This window comes from Nicotiana tomentosiformis, chromosome 2 (genome assembly GCF_000390325.3).
Source record: "Nicotiana tomentosiformis chromosome 2, ASM39032v3, whole genome shotgun sequence".
Lineage (NCBI taxonomy): Eukaryota > Viridiplantae > Streptophyta > Magnoliopsida > Solanales > Solanaceae > Nicotiana > Nicotiana tomentosiformis.
Genome location: NC_090813.1, coordinates 83,996,514 through 84,018,835, shown reverse-complemented (window position 1 = coordinate 84,018,835; position 22,322 = coordinate 83,996,514). Strand labels below are relative to the sequence as shown.

Here is a 22,322-nt window from a genome sequence, read left to right as displayed (position 1 = left end):
TGACCAGATCAATACAGCAATATATAATTATTAATAACAAGACATCATATAACAACAACAAGTCACAACTACTTCACGACGAGCGACTAGATCTGATTGAAACCCGTATACCCCATATCACCACTTATAAACTTTTTAACTTAACTTAACAGTATCATTAACAAGATAATTAAGTAATTCATCAATGATTCCATCCTTATACCATATATTTATAACAACGAAATAACCCACAACTCCAACTATCCTCAATTAGCAACTTTATTCACTAGTTCATGTCTAGTTCATCCATTTAACTTAATCAACATCAAGATAACCTTAAACACATGAAAGAACACAATATAATTACCTACTATATTGGATTCAAGTCTATATCCATATTATATATATAGCTTACAACATCCCAACACACCCAGTCACTTCATATCCAAAACGACAACTATAGTAGTGTCAAATACCCCGAAAATGTTACAAAGAACGACTAATCCACCATTTCGCCATTGTGTGGTGTTTCCCTACACTATTTCTCCTCCAAAAATCCATTAAACAGTAGCAAAATAGACATCCCAAAAGCAACATGAAACAACCCATAAAACAGTCTACTACAAGTCAAATAACTCGAATTCACGGCTTCCGATCACCGTCCCGTGAGTTCTAACTATTAGAAAATGAATTTATCGACCTTTATTGATATTTAAAAGCTTAAATATAGAAAGTAGGCATTTTCTTAACTATTAAATACATTCCAAAACTCAAACTACAAAGAAAAAGAGAGGCGATATAGCGATACTTACGTCGTAGGGATCGTTTTAATCTTATCGCTTCTTGATTTCGTACCCGGGATAATAATCTTGTTTGAAGCCCTTGTAGAGAGATTAAAGGTAAGGTTAGGGGTGTTATTTGGTCATGCTCTCTGGGAAAATGGATAAAGAGACGAGATAAGGGATGTAAATATCCCGTTTGTTTTTAAAAGTCAAAAAGGCGCTACTTGGCACCCTCGCATTGGCCCTTCTTCAGACGCTTATATCTTTTTATCCGGATGACGTATGAATGAATGGTTCAAAGCGTTGGAAACTAAATTCCAAGACCTTCAATTTAGTATATAATATGTCCCAAAAATTCCCCATATAGTACACGAAATATATTTCTCAAAAAACTCCATTATAAGGCAAATCCTTAGTCGTTTTTTCCGCAACTTTAATCCGATTTTTACCAAACTTTATATTTTCTATCCCAACATCATATATAGCCATATTATGACTTTAAATGCATTTAAATTGTGATTAACAAGTCTTACATTCATTACGTGGGACGCACAGGGTGTAACAATCTTCCCCTCTTAGAAACATTTGTCCTCGAATGTTAAACTCCTAGAAATCTATAGAAATTTTGGCAGAGTCTCCTATGTAACGGTTCTACTACCAACCTATCACACAGTAAACCCAACCATACAAAGACACACAGGGCCACAATCATCAATAACATCAATGGCCTCACACGACCAATAATAATAACTAACATAAGAATCAACTATCATATACGTACCTAAAGGCTGTGATGTCTCAGTCTGATCCTCCTTCGGAAGCGGAAACAAGTGAGGATACCTAGTCTTCATTTCTTCTTCATCTTCCCAAGTCATCTCCTCCACATTATTGTTTCTCCAAAGTACTTTAACCGAAGCTACATCCTCAGTTCTCAATCTCTGAACTTGTCTATCTAGTATAGCAATGGGAGATTCCTCATATGATAGATGCTCTGTAACCTAAACATCATCAACTGGAATGACATTAGCTGGATCTCCAATACACTTACGGAGCATAGACACATGAAATACTAGATGTACAGACTCCAAGTTGGAAGGCAAGTCTAACTCATATGCTACTTGGACTACTCTACGTATAATCTTATAAGGTCCAATGTACCGAGGGCTAAGATTTCCTTTCTTACCAAATCTCATAACGCCTTTCATCGGTGATACCTTTAGGAATACCCAGTCGTCTACCTGAAACTTCAAGTCTCGTCGTCGATTATATGCATAGGACTTCTGACAACTCTGAGCTGCTAATAGCCTTTTCCTTATAAGCTTAATCTTCTCAACTGCTTGATGTACCAAATCTGGTCCTACTAACTTAGTTTCCCCAATCTCGAACGATCCCATAGGAGACCTACACTTTCATCCGTAAAAAGCTTCGTATGGAGCCATCTGAATGCTGAAATGATAACTATTATTATATGCGTACTCAATAAGTGGAAGATGATCATCCAAAATACTCCTGAAGTCCATCACACAAGCTCATAGCATATCCTCCAGTATTAGAATAATACGCTCAGCCTGACCGCCTGTCTGGGGATGAAATATTGTACTAAGACTTACCTGAGTCCCCAATCCTTTTTGGAAGGAACTCCAGAAATTAGCTGTAAATTGAGCACCTCTATCTGACATAATAGATATAGGGACACCATGAAGTCTTACCATCTACTTAATGTAAAGCCTTGCATAATCCTCTGTTGAATACGTAGTCCCGACAGGCAGAAAATGGGCTGATTTTGTAAGTCTGTCAACAATAACCCATATAGAATCGAACTAACCCATATAGAATCGAACTTATGCTGGGCACGAGGTAAGCCTATGATGAAATCTATATTAATCACTTCCCATTTCAAAGTCGGAATCTCTATAGCCTGCAATAATCCACCGGGTTTATGATGCTCAATTTTAACCTGCTAACAATTAGGGCACTGAGCAACAAACTCTGTTATATCCTTCTTCATTCCATCCCACCAGTATATTCCCCTGATATTATGATACATCTTCGTCGCTCCTAGATGAATAGAATAACGAGAATAGTGAGCTTCTCCCAAAACCTACTGGTGCAACCCTACCACATTAGGAACACATAATCGACCTCGATATCTGAGGACTCCATCTCCTGTAATCTCAAATGGCGTCTTCTCCTTTTGAGAGGTTGTATATCTATAGTGATCTACCACAGGATCCTCATACTGGCATTCATTCACTTCAGTTACTAAAGAGGATATTGTCGTGTCCTGAATAATAACTCCGAGATTACCTGAATCTAGTAATCGAACTCCAAGGTTGGCTAGCTGATGAATATCACAGGCTATATCACTCTTATCTGGCTTTAAATATGATAGGATACCCATTGATGTACGGCTGAGGGCGTCAGTTACTACATTCATCTTTCCTGGATGGTATAAAATATCAACATCATAGTATTTTAGTAGATCCAACCATTGCCTCTGACGTAAATTCAATTCCTTTTGCTTGAAGACATATTGAAGGCTCTTATGATCCATATAGATATCAACATGAATGTCATACAAATAGTGTCTCCACATATTTAGTGCATGAATCACCGCTGCTAACTCTAAATTGTGGGTCGGGTAATTCTTCTCGTGCTTTCTTAGTTGTCTAGAAGCATAAAAAATTACTTTTCCTAGTCGTTCTGCCACTAGTTGCATGAATACATGGCTTATCTCATTGCCCACGAATACTGGGATTTCCAGTAATTCATATGATCTCAAATATCACCTTTTTTTTTCTTCCCATTCATTAGCCACGATAGGTGCCACTTTCTTATGGAGTACATACAATATTGTAGTGAGACTGTTGTTATATGACCATTTCTTCTTTATGTCATTATGCTTAAGTTGAAGCCTTCTTCCTTATTTCCTCAACTAGTCTTTCTTTGTAGTATTTAAGGGAGACCCTTTGACTCCTGTAAAGTTGCGAGCTTATTACATCGTATACACGAAATAATTTTTGATGTTCTTACTCGCCTATAATTATCCTTAGTTACTTACCTTTGTACCCTTGTGCTTGTAGGATTGCTTCTGAACTGAAATTTTTGGCTGAAGAAGTGATTATCTTACTGGGGAATAAAGCTTTAAGAAAATTTCTTATTTTCATATTATGTCTTTATGTAGTTTGTTCTTCTTAGTGTACTTTCCCAAAGCATCAAATATGCTAATTTCTACATTCCTCATGTAATTTTTAATGTTTCTTTTATTTATAGTCTTTCATATTTCTTATAATTTACTTTTTGTTTATTTATGAAGAATATGGAAATTCCCCAATCTTCAATTAGATCCAAGATCAATAAAGATGATATATGTCTTTTGGATAGTGCTACAACACATACTATTTTAAGAGATACGAGATATTTCTCTTATTTGGTGATGAAAGAAGCTAATGTTAATACAATATCTGGCAGTACAAAATTAATTGAAGGCTCAGAAAGAGCAAATTTATTACTACCCAGAGGAACACATTTGGCTATTAATGAAGTATTATATTGTAGTAAGTCTCAAAGAAACTTACTAAGTTTCAAAAATATTCGCCAAAATGGATATCACATTGAGACTACAAATAATGAAAAGATTGAATATCTTTATATTACTACAAGAAAGTCGGGTAAGAAATATGTGCTTGAAATGTTACCCGCTCTTTCCTCCGACTTATATTATGCAAGTATTAGAAGGATTGAAACACATGCCCAAGTAAATGAGAAGTTTTCTAATCAAGATAATTTTATTATTTGGCATGACCTTGGTTCTACTATGATGCGTAAAATAATTGAGAATTCACATGGACATTCAATGAAGAACCAAAAGATTCTTCAATTTAAGGAATTCTCTTGTGCTGCATGGTCTCAAGGCAAATTAATTATTAGACCATCAACTATTAAAGTTAGGATGGAATCCCTTACATTTCTATAACGTATACATGGTGATATATTTGGGCCCATTCACCCTCAGTGTGGACCATTCAGATATTATATGGTTTTGGTAGATGCATCTACAAGATGGTCATATGTGTGCTTATTATCAACTTGCAATATGGTATTTGCGAGATTGTTGACTCAAATAATAAAACTAAGAGCACAATTTTCAGATTATACAATTAAGACAATTCGTCTTGATAATGCTGGTGAGTTTACATCTCAGGCCTTTACTGATTATTATATATCAACTGGGATAAAATTTGAGTATCTGGTTGCTCATGTTCATACACAAAATGGTCTAGCGGAATCATTAATCAAACGCCTCCAATTAATTGCTAGACCAATGCTTATGAGAACAAAACTCTCATTTTCAGTATGGGGTCATGCTATTTTGCATGCAGCATCATTTGTGTGTATAAGGCCCACAAGTTATCATAAAGTCTCCCCATTGCAATTGGCTTTTGGTCATGAGCCAAATATTTCCCATCTTAGAATCTTTGGTTGTGCGGTATATGTTCCAATTGCTCTACCACAACGCACAAAGATTAGTCTTCAAAGAAGGTTGGGAATATATGTTGGGTATGAATCTCCTTCTACTATAAAATATCTGGAGCCTATGACTGGAGATTTATTTACGGCAAGATTTTCTGATTGTCATTTTGATGAATCAGTATACCCTACATTAGGAGGAGAAAATAAGCAGCTACAAAAGGAGATAGATTGGAATGTATTATCACTATCTCACTTAGATCCTCGAACAAATCAATGTGAACAAGAGGTTCAAAAGATAATTCATTTGTAAAATATTGCAAATCAACTACCAGATGCATTCACTGACCTACCAAGGGTGATTAAGTCACATATTCCAGCTGCTAATGCTCCAATTCGAGTTGATATCCCGGTAGGACAATCAATTAAAGCAAATGAGTTTAAACCACGCTTGAAACGTGGTAGACCAATCAGTTCTAAGGATAAAGATCCTCGAAAAAGAAAAAGTGCAAATGATCGAAGTGATCATAATATGGAGGTAGTGGCCCAAGAAGAGCACATAGACATACCAAATGATAAGACCTCAAGGGAGGTTCAGGTACTTGAAACTGATGAGAATGGAGAGATCTCAATAAGTTATGTCTCAACGGAAAAAAGATGAAATCGTAATAATAATGTTATTGATAACGTTTTTGCTTATAATGTCGATGCTGAAATAATGCAACAAGATGAGGATCTTGAACCTAAATCTGTCGATGAATGTAGACAAAGAAATGATTGGCCAAGATGGAAAGACGCTATCCAGGCAGAATTAACTTCACTTGCGAAACGTGAAGTTTTTGGATCGGTAGTCCAAACACCTAATGGTGTTAAGCCTGTTGGCTATAAATGGGTCTTTGTACGTAAAAGGAATGAGAAAAATGAAATACAAATATATAAGGCACGCCTTGTTGCACAAGGATTTTCACAAAGGCATGGTATCGATTATGAAGAGACGTATTCTCCTGTTATGGATGTTATAACGTTCCGTTATCTCATTAGTTTTGTTGTCCATGAAAATCTTGACACGCATTTAATGGATGTGGTTACAGCCTAACTTTATGGCTCACTTGATAATGAGATATACATGAAAATTCCCGAGGGATTTAAAATGCCCAACGCACATAATTCAAAGTCCCGGAAAATGTCTTCAATCAAATTGCAAAGATCTTTGTATGGTCTAAAACAATCAGAAAAAATGTGGTATAACCTCCTTGATGAGTATTTATTAAATGAAGGTTATATTAATGATGCCATTTATCCATGTATTTTTATAAAGAAAATAACATGAGAGTTTGTTGTACTTCTCGTATATGTTGATGACATAAACCTTATTGGAACTCCTACAGAACTCTAAAAGGCAATTGATTACTTAAAGAAGGAATTTGAGATGAAAGATCTCGGAAAGACAAAATTATGTCTTGGTTTACAAATTGAACATTTGGCAAATGAGACTTTTGTTCATCAATATGCCTACATAGAAAAGGTATTGAAACGGTTTTACATGGATGGAGCACATCCATTAAGTACTCCGATGATTGTTCGATCACTTGATATGAATAAGGACCTGTTCCGACCTCAAGAAAGGAATGAAGAGATTCTTGGTCCTCAAGTACCATATCTTAGTGCAATTGGTGCACTAATGTATCTTGCTAACACTACAAAGCTTGACATAACTTTTTCAGTTAATGTCTTAGCAAGATATAACTCTTCTCCTACAAGGAGAGATTGGAATGGAATCAAACACATATTGCGGTATCTAAAAGAAACTATCGATATGGGATTATTTTATGGTAATGATTACAGTCCCGATCTTGTTGGTTATGTCGATGCTGGGTATTTATCTGACCCACACAAGGCTCGATCTCAAACATGCTATGTGTTTACATGTGGAGGCACTGCCATATCTTGGCGATCGACTAAGCAATCAATCGTGGCTACTTCATCTAATCATACTGGGATAATTGCTATTCATGAAGTATGTCGAGAATGTGTATGGTTGAGGTCTATGATAACATCTTATTTAGAGACAAATGTGGTTTGAAGTCTGACAAACTACCTATAATTTTGTATGAAGACAATGCAATATGCATAGCCCAATTGAAGGGAGGATTCATAAAAGGACATTTCACCAAAGTTATTGTCACGACACAATTTTCCCTCCGTTGGGTATCGTGATGGAACCTAGTCTTAGGGACTAGGTAAGCCTAACAATAATTAAAACAACAATATCATTTAAATAGAATCTCTTAAAATTTCCAAAACTGGTAGTACAAGTCATAAGCTCTGCAAAGTATTTGCTAGAAAACTTCTAAATACAACTGTCCAGAAATAAGGATAAATAGTGCAAAACAAAAATTGGAAGGTGACTCCGAAACCTGCGAACGGAGCAACAAGTTTACCTTGAGTCTCCACAGCAATAGTCCACACAGCTAGCTAACGAACAAGTACCTGGATCTGCATAAAAATGTTCAGAAGAGTAGCACGAGCACACCACAGCGGTGCCCAGTAAGTAGCAAGACTAACCTCGGTGGAATAGTGACGAGAAACAGTCAAGACACCCACTGGTCTAATAAACCGAACAGATATAAGTACATGAATAACAAAAGTATTATGTCTACATATAGACTATGCAATATTTCTTACAATACAGTAATGGCATTAAAGCAAGAAACAACAAGTATTAGCGGAATATCATGAAACTGATGCAGACAAAGTGAATGGAATACAACCTAAATCCGGAATCACGAATACAACAAGGACAAGTAATAACTCAGTAATTACAACCGTTTTTACCTCAGGTTTTAGTCAACGACTCCACGAGGTACCGAACCTCGGACAATTCACAACTCACAGGTCTCAATAACTGAACCCTAACACTGGGCATCATGTGCCCTCATAATACCTCATAACCACACCGACGACTCACGTGCCAATAGAGCCATTCTCACATAGAAGACAAGTAAACAAGGGTGAGCATCTATGCTCAACAATATCAAGAACACCTCTTATCCGATAAGAGTGCTTAACTACGTGTATGCTTGTGCAAGTGTCCTAACATAGTCCATACCGGCAAATAAGCATAACGAAGAAGAAGAACGGACATCACGCAGAATATTTTCTCACAACTTTCACAAGATAAAGCTCACACAGGTACGCATACCACTACACAAATATCAACAAAAAGAATGACCCCAGGCCATAAATCATCACAAATCAATCCCTCACGCAACCCATCTTGTCTCGCCACACGTGCATAATGTTCCCACTTTGTCTCGCCATATGCGCAACCCACCACACACACACACACACACACACATATATATATATATATATATATATATATATATATATATATATATATATATATATATATATATATATATATATATCCCACCTTGTCACGCCGCATGTGCAAATATCAATAGTAACAATAGCACGGCAAAAACCTCGTGCAACCCCATAACAACAAATACAATAACAACAATGGCAATAATACAATGTACGACAAGTAAATAAACTCAAGAACTTTTAAATCACAGGAAAAATGTGGGACCAAATCACAAGGAATAACCACAGTAAAGAATGCTAGGCGTAAAGAGAACAACTCAACAAAGGGAAACTAATGTGTATCAACGATCCCACAATATACATTTCAAAAATCGGGAAAAACTAACACGAGTCAAATAATTCCAAATAAAACAAGTCGAGTAAGATATAGAATATCTAAAACTTCTTTTAAGGTTGAGAAATTACTAAGAATTTTCAACAATTTAATTAAGGATAAGCAACGAAAAGATAATCATAACCTCAATTAAGACTGAACATTTTATAGAATGAAATAATATAAATTCCAAATAAAGATAAGCAGTTATGAAAAGATAGTGTGGCTATAAAAGAGATAACAGTTTCAATTAAGGCACATACGAATCAAGTAACGATAATAGTGGATCATGAAGTAATTTATTCTAATTAAGCAGGTAGATGTGAATCTAGTAAATAAAATATATAATCATAACAAGAATAACTGCATACTCAATGAATACAAGGACCTAAGAACCCTAAAAGGCCAACTTTCCACAAATACGTCCGTGCACACACTCGTCACCTCATGCACACGGGCTACAATCAACATAGAAGATTCAAATCCTACGGGGGGAATCCCTCCCACAAGGTTAGGCAAGATACTTACCTCGAATCAAGCTCAAACAGTCCGTAAGAATGCCCTTTCCTCAATTATCCGACTCTGAATGGTCCAAATCTAACCAAACACAATTGCATATCATGAATACAATAATAATAGACTCATCTAATTAATGAAATCAATATTTTAACAAAAATTCCGAAATTTGCCTTAAAAAGTCGACCCGGGACCACGTATCGGAATCGGGTAAAAATCACAAAATATGAACGCCCATTCACTCACGAGTCCAACCATATAAGAAATACTCAAATCCGACCACCAATCCCCTTTCAAAACTCGAAATCTTTATTGAAGAAGTTCTTCCAATTTTTCCCAATTTCAACCCCAAAAATCCACAAGATTCCTCTGAAAATCCCTCAAAGAATCGCCTCCTCCCGAGCTCAAAATAAAAAATGGAGTGAAAATGAAATAACCCTCGATTCCAACCATATTCTGCCAGCGGTCCTCGCACCTGCGATCATTTCTCGCACTTGCGCCTACCGCACTTGCGGTCTGACCAGTCGTACCTGCGGAGGTCACTAACTGCCACAACCTCTGCACCTGCGAGTCTTTCTGAGCATATGCGGGCATCGCAGATGCGGAACTTCCTCGCACCTGCGACCCCATGCCAACTCTCAAATTCTCGCATCTGCGCTTCCATCTCCGCACGTGCGAGTCCGCTGATGCACATAAATTCTCCGCACCTGCGGAGCCTGCCAAGTCCAGCTCTTCCCGCACCTGCGCCTCATTCTTCGTACCTGCGACCATCGCACCTGCGCCCAAGGTCCGCAGGTGCGATTACACCAGAACTCAGACCTCCCCAAAACCATGGAAATCATCTGCAACTCGTCCGAAAAACACCCGGGGACCTCGGAACCCCGTCCAAACATACCAACAAGTTCTATACCCTAATACGGACCCGCTCGAGGTCTCAAATCACATCAAACAACGTCGAAACTATGAATCGCACCATGAATCGAACTTATAAATTTCAAATCTTTCAACTTTTAAAACCCATGTCGAAACCTATCAAATCAATCCGGAATGACGTCAAATTTTTGCAGGCAAGTCCCAAATAACATAACGGGGTTGTTCCAACTCTCGGAATCGCATTTCGACCCCGATAACAAAATGTCCACTTCCAGTCCAAATCTTCAAAAATTCGACTTTCGCCATTTCAAGCCTAAATCAGCTACAGACCTCGGATTTACAGTCCGGACACGCTCCTAAGTCCAAAATCACCCAACGGAGCTAATGGAACCGACGAAACTCCCTTCCGAAGTCATATTCAGTTCTGACTACGGTCAAAATCCTAAGACTTATGCTTCCGTTTTAGGGACTAAGTGTCCCAAATCATTCTGAATCATCCGGTAACTGAATTCAACCACACACGCAAGTTAATACACATAATATGAAGCTGCTCAGGGCCTTATGCCGCTGAACGAGACTTAAGTTCTCAAAATGATCGGCCGGGTCATTACATCCTTCCCATCTTAAACAAACGTTCATCCTCGAACGTGCTAAGAATCGCCTCAAAGTCTTCAAATCCCTGAAGGTACATATCCAACACACACCTGCGGGCGACTCCACGTTACCCCAGTCCACATAAGCCTGATGACACCATCCCAACTGTAATTCATCCTTTCCGCCAATACCGATAAGCCTTAGAGTCAAAATTCTCACGTTCCATTTGTCTTCAAAAGACCCGATTCTAAATCCATAACCGATAACAGTCTTAACCAGCTATAACAACTCATGCCTACACCCATAAGGTATGACCACACAACAAAAAAAACCACACATAGGCCCATAATAACATTTCTGATCACAATAGCTGCCCGAAATCAAAACCAGCACTAGCAATTAGACGCATATCCGTTAGCAACCCATTTCAAACCTCCACAACACTAATAATGATGCAAGAAACACGAAGACCTCATAACTATACACCCAATTTAACAAGTCACAACTAACACCATGGGGCACACACCCCGCAAGCCAAAACTCAAGAAGCACATAACGAAATTGACTAAGTATGTAAAGGGAAACACATAAGATAAATATCAAACAAGCCCGGCAGGCACAACTTTCTAACAATACCCTACTACGAATCAATTCGAAAGGAAAAATCAAAGTACATGAACAAATCATAAGGATCTCATTCTGGTATCACCCTCCACCGCGGCACGCAGCCCGGATCAAACATATCAAATCACATAGAATCGCGAGGGTCTCGCCCTCAACTCTGAATCATAAGTCGAATACACATCATACCAATGGAAATCCTCCACTAACTCAATTCTGCCAATAAAATCTCAACACTTGTTAAATTCTCACCCCGGTAGAGTATCAAATCACAAATTATAACCAATTTACTCAGGAATCACATCAAACCTACCATAATGGACAACGTGAATTCACTTTATAGTCTAGTAACTTTCAATAATAAATAGAAACAAACGATAGACACGGGCTACCGCTCATAGAGTCTCCCAACAGGGCAAACACATATACAAAATACCGAGTCATGAACACACCCATAGGTGGAACAACAAATAGGGGAACTCGCCCCGATAAGCAGAACCGAATCAAATACGAATAGTGCCCATTTGTAACAAATCAAAAGCATACCTGTATGACATCATCTGGCATAATGACCTCAAGCCTACTATATGAAACACATCAACGGGCCGAGCCTTCCCCTCTTGGGCGCCCTCTACTCGCCTGAATACTCCGTTGTGACACACCTGTCCGGAGTCTAGGACAATCTCTCACCCTGTGGCTTGTATCTCCACACTCGAAGCAACCTCTTTGCTGACATGGCTGTGGGAACTGTGCGGTATGGGTACTCTGAGACCCATGAGCACCTGAAGCACTGTGCGAAGCCTGAAGTGAAAACTGAACTGGCTGACCCACAAAACCTCTACCATGTCGTACCCTGCCTCCAAAATAAGGACCAGTAGATCTCTCCGGTCTACGAGGCCTCCTCACCTCCCTGTCCTCTCTCTCCTGATCTCGCTTGTACTCTCTCTCTCGTGGCCTCACCTATCTCCTCTCTCCTGGTCCTACATGCCATCTATTCAGCGAGGGATCCCTACCACCTGCTGAAACAAAACATCTGACTCTAACTCCCGAGCCATGCTGAACCGAATATCATGTCTGAGTCCCTCAATGAATCTACGAACATGCTCTCTAACTGTGGCGACCAAAGCAGGTGCATGCCTGGCCAAATCACTGAATCTCACGGCATACTTAGATACTGACATAGTGCCCTGGCGCAGCTACTCAAACTTCGCGTACCATGCATCCCGAAGGGACTGAGGTACAAACTCTCTCAGGCACATCTCTGAAAACTGAACCCATGTAAGTGAAGCTAACTCGGCTGGGCTACCCAACTCATTTGCCCGCCACTACTGGTAAGCCGCTCCCCTGAGCTGGAATGTAGTAAAAGCAACCCCACTCATCTCGACAATACCCATAGTACGAAGAACACGGTGACACTCCTCCAGAAAATCATGTGCACTCTCTGAAGCCAAATCACTAAATGTAGGAGGGTCATATTTCTTGAACCTTACAAGTCTAGTTGCTCTTCCTCAGATGTTGCTGCCCTAACCACGGACTGAACTGGGACCACAGGCTGTGTCGCCATGACACCTGGAACCTGACCAATATGAACTCGCTGCTCTAGGGTGTGGGCGGCGGGAGTCTTGGCTCCTCCCCCGGTCTGTGAAATAACTGGTGCAACCGGAATCAACCCCGCCTAAGCCAATGTACCAATCATGCTCAGGAACTGTGCTAAGGTCTCCTGAAGTCCGGGGGTAACAACAGGCGCCTCCGGTACCTGCTCCATAACTGGAACTACTGGCGGCTCCTCAACTGGTTCTCTAGTAGGTGCTCTAGCTGTAGCACGTACTCCTCGTGGACCTCTACCTCTGCCCCTAGCGATAGCTGCTCCGGGAGCAGCATCGTCGATAATTGCAGCTCGTGTCCTCACCATCTGTGAGAGAATGGAATGATAAAAGTTCAAACTCCGAGATCAATAAGCTCGCACGATAGGAATGAAAGAAGTGAAATTGTCCTAATAGTTCCGTAGCCCCTCGAAGATAAGTACAGACGTCTCCGTACCGATCCGTAAGACTCTACTGAACTCGCTTATGACTTGTAGCACCTATGAACCTAGAGCTCTGATACCAACTTGTCACGACCCAATTTTTCCTATGTTGGGTATCGTGATGGTACCCAGTCTTAGGGACTAGGTAAGCCTAACAATAATTAAAACAACAACATCATTTAAATAGAATCTCTTAAAATTCCCAAAACCGGTAGTACAAGTCATAAGCTCTGCAAAGTGTTTGCTAGAAAACTTCTAAATACAACTGTCCAGAAATGAGGATAAATAATGCAAAACGAAAACTGGAAGGTGACTCCGAAGCATGCGAACGCAGCAGCAGGTTTACCTTGCGTCTCCACAGCAATAGTCCACACAGCTAGCTAACAAACAAGTACCTGTATCTACACAAAAATGTGTAGAAGAGTAGTATGAGCACACCACAGTGGTGCCCAGTAAGTATTAAGACTAACCTCGGTGGAGTAGTGACGAGGAACAGTCAAGACACCCACTGGTCTAATAAACCGAACAGATATAAGTACATGAATAAAAAAAGTATGATGTCTACATAAAGACTATGCAATATGGCTCACAGTACAGTAAAGGCATTAAAATAAGAAACAACAAGTATTAGCAGAATATCATGAAAATGACACAGACAAAGTGAATGGAATACAACCTAAATCCGGAATCACGAATACAACAAGGACAAGTAATAACTCAATAATTACAACCGTTTTTACCTCAGGTTTTAGTCAACGACTCCACGAGGTACCGAACCTCGAACAATTCACAACTCACGGGTCTCAATACCTGAACCCTAACCCTGGGAATCCTGTGCCCTCATAATACATCATAACCACACTGAAGACTCACGTGCCAATAGAGCCATTCTCACATAGAAGACAAGTAAACAAGGGTGAGCATCTATGCTCATCAATATCAAGAACACCTCTTATCCGATAAGAGTGTTTAACTACGTGTATGCTTGTGCAAGTGTCTTAACATAGTCCATACCAGCAAATAAGCATAACGAAGAAAAAGAAAGGACATCACGTAGAATATTTTCTCACAGCTTTCACAAGATAAAGCTCACACAGGTACGCATACCACTACACAAATATTAACAACAAGAATGCCCCCAAGCCATAAATCATCACAAATCAATCCCTAACACGGCCCACCTTGTCTCGCCACATGCGCGACCCGCTTATATATATATATATATCCCCCACCTTGTCACGCCGCATGTGGAAATATCAATAGTAACAATAGCATGGCAGAAACCTCGTGCAACCCCATAACAACAAATACAACAACAACAATGGCAATAATACAAGGTACGACAAGTAAATCAACTCAGGAACTTTTAAATCACAGGAAAAATATGGGACCAAATCACAAAGAATAACTACAGTAAATAATGCTAGGCGTAAAGAGAACAACTCAACAAAAGGGAAACTAATGTGTATCAACGATCCCACAATATACATTTCAACAACCGGGAAACTAACACGAGTCAAATAATTCCAAATAAAATAAGTCGACTAAGATATAGGATATCTAAAACTTCTTTTAAGGTTGAGAAATTACTAAGAATTTTTAACAATTTAATTAAGGATAAGCAGCGGAAAGATAATCATAACCTCAATTAAGACTGAACATTTTATAAAATGAAATAATATAAATTTCAAATAAAGATAAGCAGTTATGAAAAGATAGCGTGGCTATAAAAGAGACAACAGTTTCAATTAAGGCACATATGAATCAAGTAATGATAATAGTGGATCATGAAGCAATTTATTCAAATTAAGCAGGTAGATGTGAATCTAGTAATTAAGATATATAATCATAACAAGAACAACTGCATACTCAATCAATACAAAGACCTAAGAACCCTAAAAGGCTAACTTTTCACAAATAAGTCTGTGCACGCACTCGTCACCTCGTGCACACGGGCTACAATCAACATAGAAGACTCAAATCCTAAGGGAAAAATCCCCCACACAAGGTTAGGCAAGATACTTACCTCGAACCAAGCTCAAGCAGTTCGCAAGAATGCCCTTTCCTCAATTATCCGACTCCGAACAGTCCAAATCTAACTAAACACAATTGCATATCATGAATACAATAATAATAGACTCATCTAATTAATGAAATCAATATTTTAACAAAAATTCCGAAATTTGCCCTAAAACGTCGACCCGGGCCCACGTCTCAGAATCGGGTAAAAATCACAAAATATGAGCACCCATTCACTCACGAGTCCAACCATATAAGAAATACTCAAATCCGACTACCAATCCCCTTTCAAAATTCTAAATCTTTATTGAAGAAGTTCTTCTAATTTTTCCCAATTTCAACTCCAAAAATCCGAAACTAAATGGAGAAAATAACTATAGATTAATGCAATAAAATCAAATTCGAGTAAGAAATCGTTACCCATAAGATTCTTCTGAAAATTCCTCAAAGAATCGCCTCCTCCCGAGCTCAAAATCAAAAATGGAGTGAAAATAAAATAACCCTCGATTCCAACCCTTTTCTGCCCAGCGGTCCTCGCACCTCCGATCATTTCTCGCACCTGCGGTCTGACTAGTCGCACCTGTAGAGGTTACTAACTCCCACAGCCTCCGCACCTGCGACTCTTTCTGCGCATATGCGGGCATCGCAGATACGGAACTTCATCGCACCTGCGACCCTAGGCCAACTCTGAAATTCTCGCATATACGCTTTCATCTCCGCACGTGCGAGTTCGCTGATGCACACAAATTCTCCGCACCTGGGGAGACTGCCAAGTTCAGCTCTTCCCGCACTTGTGCCTCATTCTCCGCACCTGCGACCATCGCACCTCAGGTGCGATTACACCAGAACTCAGACCTCCCCAAAACAATGGAAATCATCCGCAACTCGTCCGAAAAACACCCAGGGCCCTCGGGACCCCGTCCAAACATATCAATAAGTTTTATACCCTAGCACGGACCTGCTCGAGGTCTCAAACCACATCAGATAACGTCGAAACTATGAATCGCACCATGAATCGAACATATAAATTTCAAATCTTTCAACTTCTAAAACCCGTGCCGAAATCTATCATATCAACCCGGAATGACGTCAAATTTTTGTAGGCAAGTCCCAAATAACATAACGGAGCTATTCCAACTCTCGGAATCGCATTCCGACCCCGATATCAAAAAGTCCACTTTCGGTCCAAATCTCCAAAAATTCGACTTTTGCCATTTCAAGCTTAAATCAGCTACAGACCTCGGATTTACAGTCCGGACACGCTCCTAAGTCCAAAATTACCCAACGGAGCTAATGGAACCGACATAACTCTATTCTGGAGTCGTCTTCACATAGTTCCGACTACGATCAAAATCCTAAGACTTAAGCTTCCGTTTTAGGGACTAAGTCTCCCAAATCACTCTGAATCATCTGGTAACTGAATTCAACAACGCACGCAAGTCAATACACATAATATGAAGCTGCTTAGGGCCTTATGCCGCCGAACGAGGCTTAAGTTCTCAAAACGACCGGCCGGGTCGTTACAGTTATTTTTCACACATGATTTTCAAAAGAATGGTGATATCAATGTGCAACAGATTCGTTCAAGTGATAATATGGCTGATTTGTCACCAAATCTCTACCGATGTCAACCTTCAAGAAACTAGTATACAAGATTGGGATGCGAAGGCTCAAGGATGTGAATTGATGCTCTCATCAGGGGGAGTTAATACGCGTTGTACTCTTTTTTCCTTACAAGGTTTTATCCCACTGGGTTTTCTTTGAAGGGTTTTAACGAGGCAACCAAAAGGCATATTTATAAACATGTGTACTCTTTTTCCTTCACTAGGATTTATTTTAGAGGGTTTTTCCTAATAAGGTTTTAACGAGGCACATTATCTATGGACATCCAAGGGGGAGTATTATAAGAAAAATTAAATTATGGTGGATGTCTACTCTTCCTTCATTATCTTCCTCCATGATCTTCATCTCAAATGCTTAATGACATATTCAATGACATATTTTTCTTCACTTTTCATGCCTATATAAAGGCCTTGTAATAGATAGGAAAATACACACAATTGAAGAAGAAAATCTCTTCCTTCTCTCTATCTCTATTTCTTGTTCATGTTTTACTAAATTGCTTTTATTTCATAACATGCGTTACATTATTATGGAGACTGGAGAGTAATATATGAAATGTGAGAACTCAATTCAAATTGCGCAAGGGAAGGATATATTAATGTGCTTGAAGTCCTTGTTGAATATGCTAACAATTCGGTTAAAGGGGAAATTTATTTGCCATGCAGACTTGACTTGGAAAGCCTACCAAGATATGAGTTTTCATCAGTTGGGCTTAAAACTTTTGGGCAAATGATCCGCCCTCTAATTGGCCCATTATTTAATGGACCATATTTTGGCCATATCTTAATTCTTCATGAAAGTGGGTGACTGGATATTTTCATGTTTCCATTTCGATAATGCTCAGATCTGCATACTGTGGCCCAATTTGTTAGCCCACTTTATCGGATGAGAGTCTACCCCTCATTTTAGTTTAGACGTGGGCCGGCGGGGTACACAGTCAAGGGATAAGTACACGAATAGCTATTTTCAGGGATGCTATTTAGAGATTAATCAGTATTTATTTTATTCCGAAATTGTAAACTATTTTTTTTAACTTCAGGCAATTTAGGACGCACTGACTAATTTCTAAATAAAAGCCCTGTTAGGATCGAAAAATCGGGTAGTGCGAAATTTAGCCAAACAACGTTATAATGATAATAACAAAGACAATGCAAGTTGATAATAACGACAATTAAAGATGATAAAAAAGATACAAATTTAACGTGGTTCGGTCAAGGTGACCTACGTCCACAAGCGGAGAGAAGTAATTTTACTATACCAACAAGAGTACAAAAGAGAGTACAAAATTAGAGTAAATACTCTAATTACCAAATACCCCAAGAGAATAACCTCACAAGATCACTCCAAAGAAAGGGTTCACACAAGTGTTTCCCAACACTCACTCTCTTACAAAATACTCTATAATGAAATAAAGGAGGAGAAAGAAAGACAAGAGTGAAAAGCTCTTGAATTAGTGTGTTCTCAAATGAGGAGAAACTCCTCTATTTATAGCAAGAAATCCTTGGCCTAATAATTGATATTATGTCATGGCAAATATCATGAACCACAAATTTGTTATAATGGATATTATGTCATGGCAAATGTCATGAAAATTTGGCCATATTACAAATCTACACCTTGACTTAATTTCGGCTTATATATAGTAAATTTGCTCCACCTTCTCCGCAAAAATCCCAATGGGCAAAATCATTCTTCATAAATGCCAATCAAGTTCAGCAAAGCTTGAACTTGGACACTGGAAGAGGTTTTGTGAACATGTCACCAGGATTGTTTCTAGTGTTGATCTTCTGAACAGAGACTTTTCTTTCAGCAATGGTTTCTCGGATGAAATGATACTTTATATCAATGTGCTTCGTCCTCTCATGATACATTTGATCTTTAGTCAAGTGAATGATACTTTGACTATCACATAGAATGGTAATACCACTTTGGTATAAACTGAGTTCCGCAAATAGACCCTTCAACCATAAAGCTTCTTTGATCGCCTCGGTCACTGCCATATATTCTACTTCGGTAGTAGATAAAGCTACTCCATGTTGTAATGTAGCTTTCCAACTAATAGCGCAATCAACAATACAAAATACATAGCATGTTAGTGATCTTCTTTTGTCAGGATCACCTACATAATCTGGGTCTACAAAATCAACCAAAGTGCTAGTATTTCTCCCGAACTCCAAACATGTATTTGAAGTACCTCGCAAGTATCTGAGAATCCATTTCACTGCATGACAATGTGCTTTACCAGAGCAAGCCATATACCGGTTTACCACGTTCACTGCTTGTAAAATGTCTGGGCGTGTACAAACTATTGCATACATAATACTGCCGACTGTACTAGAATAAGGAACCTGTGCCATGTACCTATCTTCTTCCTCTGACTGCAGGGACTGAGTAGCTGATAACTTAAAATAAGCAGCAAGAGGGGTACTAACTGGTTTAGCATCTTTCATGCCAAACCTCTCCAAGACTTTCTCCAAGTACTTCTTCTGGGTCAGAAATAACCTGTTGGCTTTTCGATCTCTTTTGATTTCCATGCCAAGGATTTTCTTAGCTGCTCCCAAATCTTTCATCTCAAATTCACTTTTCAGTTGACTTTTCAAGTTGTGAATTTCTGTTAAATCCTTAGCAGCAATGAGCATGTCATCAATATATAATAATAGGTACACAAATGATCCATCATTTAACTTCAGGAAGTAAACACAACTATCATACATGCTCCTCGAATAATCATGACCCAACATAAAGGAATCAAACCTTTTATACCATTGTCTTGGAGACTGCTTTAATCCGTACAAGGATTTCTTCAACAAGCAAACATGATCTTCTTTTCCTTTAATTTCAAATCTTTCGGGTTGATGCATGTATATTTGTTCCTCAAGTTCGCCATGTAAGAAAGTTGTCTTAACATCAAGTTGTTCTAATTCCAAATCATACATGGCAACGAAGGCAAGCAAGATATGAATAGAGATATGTTTAACAACATATGAGAAAATATCATTAAAATCAACTCTTTGTACCTGACTATAGCCCTTTGCAACTAATGATGCCTTATACCTCGCATCTTCAACCCCTGGAATGCCATCCTTTTTCTTGAAGACCCATTTGCAACCAACAATTCTTTTTCCTGATGGCGGCTTCACAAGAGACTAAGTACCATTCTTGTGGAGAAACTCAATTTCTTCATTCATTGCAATCAGCCACTTGGCTGAGTCAGCACCAGAAACTGCTTCTGAATATTTTGATGGTTCTCCAATTTCTTCAGTTTCCTGTGCAACTGAAAAAGCAAATGCAACATAATCTCCAAACCTTAATGGTTGTTTACCTTCTCTTATTGGTCTATGTTTGGCTATAGAATACTCCTTTTCTTCTGGTTCAACTTCAGGAATCTCAACTTCAGGAATTTCAGCTTCTGTCTCAACTTCAGGAGTTTCAACTATATTTTGCTCCAAAGTTGATGAGCTTGGCTCAGAAGGAATGCCAATCTCAATCTCCACCTGGTTCTGTGTACTCTTTTCTTTATTTGTATTACAAGAACTAGAAGACTTTTTTCTAGAATGTAACATAGAGGATTCATCAAATGTTACATCTCTACTAATTATAAATTTTTGGTGTCATGGGATCAGGATACCATAGTCGGTATCCTTTCACCCCAGATGCATACCCAAGAAAAATGCACTTTTTAGCCCTTGGCTCTAATTTCCCATAATTTACATGCATGTATGCAGGGCAACCAAATATCTTTAAATCGAAATAATTAGCAGGAGTACCTGACCACATTTCCTCTGGAGTCTTAAAGTTCAAAGGTGCAGAAGGAGCTTGGTTGACAATATAACAAGCTGTAGAGATAGCTTCTGCCCAAAAGGTATTTGTCAACCCAGCATTTAAAATCATGCAACGAGCCATTTCCAAAAGAGTTCTATTCATCCTTTCTGCCACACCATTTTGCTGAGGTGTCATTCTCACAGTACGATGTCGAGCAATTCCTTCATTCTTGCAAAATTCGTTGAATTCATCATTACAAAATTCCAAGCCATTATCTGTTCTAAGACGCTTAACCTGTTTTCCTGTTTGCTTCTCAATCAAAACTTTCCATTGTTTGAAATTTAAGAAAACATGACTTTTATTTTTCAGAAAATAAACCCAAACTTTCTTTGAATAATCATCAATGAAAGTTAACATATACCTGGCACCACCTTTTGATGGGGTACGTGAAGGACCCCAAAGATCTGAGTGAATGTAATCCAAAGTACCTTTTGTTCTATGAATCGCTGGAGATTTGAAGCTGACTCTTTTCTGCTTCCCGAACACACAATGTTCATAGAACTCCATATTTCAGAAGAGACCTCTTTTACTGAGGATGGAAAGACCCTTTTCACTCATATGCCCCAATCGCATATGCCACAATTTGGTGATGTCAGAATTTGATTTATCTGATATTGAAACTGCAGCAATACCTGTAACAGTATATCCCAAAAGAGTATACAACGTACCAGATCTGCGTGCTTTCATGATCACAAGAGCACCATAAGAAATTTTCAGAACTCCACCTTCACCTGTGTACTTGCACCCAAGAGATTCTATAGTGCCCAAAGAGATGTGATTTTTCTTCAAGTCAGGAACATGTCTAACATCGGTGAGAGTTCTCACCACACCATCATGCATTTTGATTCGGACTGTACCTTTTCCAATAACTTTGCAGGCATCATTGTTGCCCATTAAGACAACTCCACCTCCAATAGATTCATATGTGGTAAATAAATCCCGACTGGGATACATATGATAAGAACAACCCGAATCTAAAATCCACTTATTGTTAGATTTGAAACTATTATTAGTTGCTAAAAAAATAGTTCCCTCAGTCTCATCAACAACTACACTTGCTTCAGCAGTGTCAGTATTTTTATGCTCATTTTTATTTTCTGTATGTTTTTCTTTGTTTTTCAAAAAGCATTCCGATATAATGTGACCTTTCTTATGACAATATTTGCACATGACATTTCTATATCTGGATTTCGACCTTGATTTAGGTTTCTCACTACTTGAATCTTTCTTATTGAATCTACCTCTTATGAATAAGCCTTCCCCTTGGTTCACACTAGTTTCCCAGTAATATCTC

The 22,322-nt window shown here is 38.8% G+C and overlaps 1 protein-coding gene across 1 annotated transcript; it reads right to left on the bottom strand.

The window, feature by feature from the left end:
- Window positions 1-1,759: 1,759 nt before the first annotated feature.
- On the bottom strand, window positions 1,760-3,357 carry LOC138905175 (uncharacterized). Its single transcript, XM_070193679.1, has 3 exons — window positions 2,881-3,357; window positions 2,372-2,433; window positions 1,760-2,162 (listed from the first exon to the last, which is right to left on the bottom strand). Exons 1-3 carry the CDS (start codon window positions 3,355-3,357, stop codon window positions 1,760-1,762), a joined length of 942 nt encoding a protein of 313 aa, XP_070049780.1.
- Between the last annotated feature and the right edge of the window lie 18,965 nt (window positions 3,358-22,322).

What these genes read in the sequence shown, in the direction of transcription:
- LOC138905175 (XM_070193679.1), bottom strand. Translation starts at nt 3,357, where the DNA reads ATGTGGAGACACTATTTGTATGACATTCATGTTGATATCTATATGGAT. An exon ending in GATTATGTGTTCCTAATGTG is followed by an intron (nt 2,434 to 2,880) that starts GTAGGGTTGCAC and finishes CTATTATGTCAG; the next exon opens with ATAGAGGTGCTCAATTTACA. An exon ending in AAAAAGGATTGGGGACTCAG is followed by an intron (nt 2,163 to 2,371) that starts GTAAGTCTTAGT and finishes ATGAAAGTGTAG; the next exon opens with GTCTCCTATGGGATCGTTCG.